This window comes from Myotis davidii, unplaced genomic scaffold, assembly GCF_000327345.1.
Source record: "Myotis davidii unplaced genomic scaffold, ASM32734v1 scaffold1395, whole genome shotgun sequence".
Lineage (NCBI taxonomy): Eukaryota > Metazoa > Chordata > Mammalia > Chiroptera > Vespertilionidae > Myotis > Myotis davidii.
In genome coordinates, this window is record NW_006288604.1 from 327,594 (window position 1) to 331,036 (window position 3,443).

Genomic DNA, 3,443 nt, shown 5'->3' on the forward strand with positions numbered 1-3,443 from the left:
TCGATCCCGGGACCCTTCAGTCTGCAGGCCGACGCTCTATCCACTGAGCCAAACCGGTTTCGGCTAGCATTCTTAATTTAACACCTGTATACTCCAAAAGTAATCACCCCTGGCCCTGGCTGCTGTGGCTCAGTGGCTCAGTGGCTGAGCATTGAACCAGGAGGTCACAGTACCATTCCCAGTCGGGGCATAGGCCTAGGTTGTGGGCTCGATCCCCAGTGCGGGGCGTGCAGGAGGCAGCCAATCAACGATTCTCTCTCATCATTGATGTTTCTCTCTCTCCGCCTCGCCCTCCCCTCTGAAAGCAACAGAAAAATATTTTTAAAAACCGACACGTACATAAAGGTCTCATTCAATCGCTGTGTCATTTCTTCCGACCGACACCCTCGTCCAGGATCCCGGACCCAACATGACCTCATCGCTTGTTTACAAAGGTCGCGGCCACTCGCGTCCTCATTTCTCCGCTGACCATTCACACCGGAGGTGGGGATGTTTACGGACAAGCCGAGTGGCTCTTCTGAAAGAAGCTCCCAAAGTTCTGCATTTAACCCGCACCTGGCTCAGCGGTTTTGGCTTTTGTCCCCCAAGTCTGTGATAGCAACAGACTTGGGGGGCAAACCCTACACGTTCCCGAAAGGGGCCGGCGAAATGGATGTGTTCCAGCCTCTGCGACTCCCGGAGGCTTAGGAGTCAGGCTGCAATTACTCCTATAAATTGTCACTGAGCCCGGACGGCGTGGCTCAGTGGTTGAGCATCAACCTGTGAACCAGTCAGGACACATGCCCAGGTTTCAGGCTCGACCCCCAGTGGAGGGGGGAGAGGGGGGCGTGCAGGAGGCAGCCAATGGATGATTCTCTCTCATCACTGATGTCTCTCTCTCCCTCTCCCGCTTCCTCTCTGAAATCAAGAAACCATCTGAGCTGTCCGCACAGCCTGGGAACATGCCTGCGAAGGACCAGGCAGCATGTGTTCTGGGCTCTGGGGCTTTGCTGTCTCAGCTCAGCTCTGCCCCGCAGCAGAGAGCGGCCACAGACAACTCGCGAAAGAATCAGTGGTGATGTTCCAGTAAAACGTGCGTTACGGTCACTGAAATCTGAAACTCACACAATTACTATGGATCCTGAAATACCACGGATCCTAACAACCCTTAGGTTCTCCAATCCTGTAAAAATGTAGTTCCCAGACTTTAAGGAAAATAGGCAGCTGGCCCTTCCCGCCCGCAGGACAGCTCGCCAGCCCGGGCCCAGGTGGACGGCTGCCTCACGCCGATTTTCTGCCGGGGCCTCGCCCCGGGTCCCGGGCGGCCCTCCAGGAGTATTTTAGGGAGCCTGACTGACAGGCTCAGAGACGCACCCCAAATAAGGCTACTGTTCCCGGGGAAGACACAACCTCATAGACCAGTGGTTCTCAACCTCGGCTGCACATTAGAGTCACCTGGGAATCTTCTTAATCCTGATTTCTGGGCCTCATCCTCTGGAAATGCTGTTTCTTTGTTATGGTGAGGCCACAACATGAGTAACAAAGAAACAGCATTTCCGGAGGACGGGGCCCAGAAATCAGGATTTTAAGAAGATTCCCAGGGGATTCTAATGAGCAGCCGAGGTTGAGAACCACGGTCACAGGTGGTTAAACTCGCCCATCTCGGCGGCCAGCTGCCTAACCCAGCCCCCTGCTGATGTTGTTACTCTCCTTTGCTCTGTGACGCGTTCCTGCAGCGCTGCCTCCCGCTGTTCACAGTTCTGGGGGTTCCCCATTCCTCACGCTTGCAGCCCCTGCTCCCCTGGGCCCGGAGCCCCAGAGGTTCCCATAGCAGGCACCCGCTGGGCCCTACGACTTGTCACTTGTGGGAGTGGTCTGACAAGGGCTTTGATCGAGGCAGGGCATCCCTTTGAGCTGAAATCCGATACCAGGACCTTCCATTCACAGGAAAGGAGACCCTCCGCTGGGAGGTGGCAAACACCAGACCGTTTTAAAGAGCCGAGAATCTAACAAAGAACACTCAGCGACCACTGGCAGGGCCCGGACAGCGGCCGGAAATGCACTCACCAGGGAAACCCTAGGGGGGTTGAGGGGGGAGCCCAGGCTGGCGGCCAGCCAGCGCCCGGAGGCAGTGACGGACGCAGCCGTCCGGCCTGGCGGGTGGGGGGGGCGCGTGCAGACCACAGGGCACCCAGCGGCGGTGCCCTCTCAGCAGGTGGCGCTGGACCGTCCTCCCAGGCCAGTCCTCCTCCCACCCAAGTTCTCAGGTTAAACGTGAGGAGAGCAGGGCTGCGACCTGGGCACTCGGACCGACCGAGGCCACAGCTGCGCCTCGCTGATAAGACCGTCTTTGTAAATCGGTGCCAACACTTTCCACCTGGGAATTTTACATAAAAACCCAGATTTGGGCTTCTTTTTCAATAACCAAACTCGTAACACTACGGAGACCCCCCTGCCAAATGGGAACAGAGGGCAGCTGCCCCTCAGGACCAGGGCGACTGGGAGGGTCAGAGGTGGGGGGGGACAGCTCTCCAGCGCCCTCTGGTCGCTGCCCCGCAGCACTGCCAGCTCGGCTGTCCACTGAGTGTCCGTCCTGGACTAGGGACCACGTGGGCCAGGGCAAAGGTCATGACTCCCCTGGGACTGCGCCCCTGGCAGGGGCCTCGGCCAGAGGCAGGAGACTCGTTCCCGCGGCACCGGCCGGGGTGGACGCCAACCCTGGGAGGGACCCCCACGGGCAAGACCATCCACGTACCTGGAGACCCAAAGTACCTGAGGGTCACCTCCTGCGTCTTGGCCTCGCCGGCCGCGTTCTTGGCCATGCACTGGTACACGCCCTGGTCCGTCTCCCGCGTGTTCTGGATCATCAGCGTCCCGTCGTCCAGCAAGTTCAGGTAAGGACATAATGACATTTATTTGCAACTGACTTTTGCATTCACTTTCTCTAGGTGTCAAGAATTCAGAAGCTACCCGTGGACACGGCGTCCCAGGGCCCCAGCGCACCAGAGGGCGGGGGGCGGGGGGCTGCCCCCCAGGAACTTTCCCAACAGCCTGACCTGGTGGGCGTTTCTGGGAAAAGTGCCTACCTCACTGCCTCTCTAATTAACTCCCTTGTCTGTTTATTGTTCACACGTGCTCTCCATAAAGACTTAAACCTGTCAGAGCGGAGGGTCCCAAAGGGAGTCAAAGAACTCAGTGGGGGAAACAGAAACCACCTTTTCCTTTGTTTCCGGCAAATTCATTCCAGACAATGGGCAGAAATGTTTACGTTACTGAGGGCTCAGCCATTTTAACTTTTCGCATCAGTTGGTTCGCTTATAAACAGAGACGTGAAGGGCTTGAGCCAGTGTGTTCGTCTCCCTTCAGCGCAGAGCCGCACTGGAGGGGCATCTCCCTGTGCTGGGCACACAGACCCGGTGCCCAGTCCGCAGGCTGGAGCCCTGCCCCACCCCCACTCTCCTCTC

General features: G+C 57.8%; 1 protein-coding gene across 1 annotated transcript in view; it reads right to left on the reverse strand.

Annotated features, from left to right (window-relative positions):
• Positions 1-3,443, reverse strand: part of PXDN (peroxidasin) — a 70,215-nt gene that overhangs the window by 36,814 nt on the left and 29,958 nt on the right. The window contains 2 exon segments of the mRNA XM_015561791.1: positions 2,735-2,921; positions 3,248-3,251. Coding sequence (XP_015417277.1) covers positions 2,735-2,921; positions 3,248-3,251 — 191 coding nt within the window.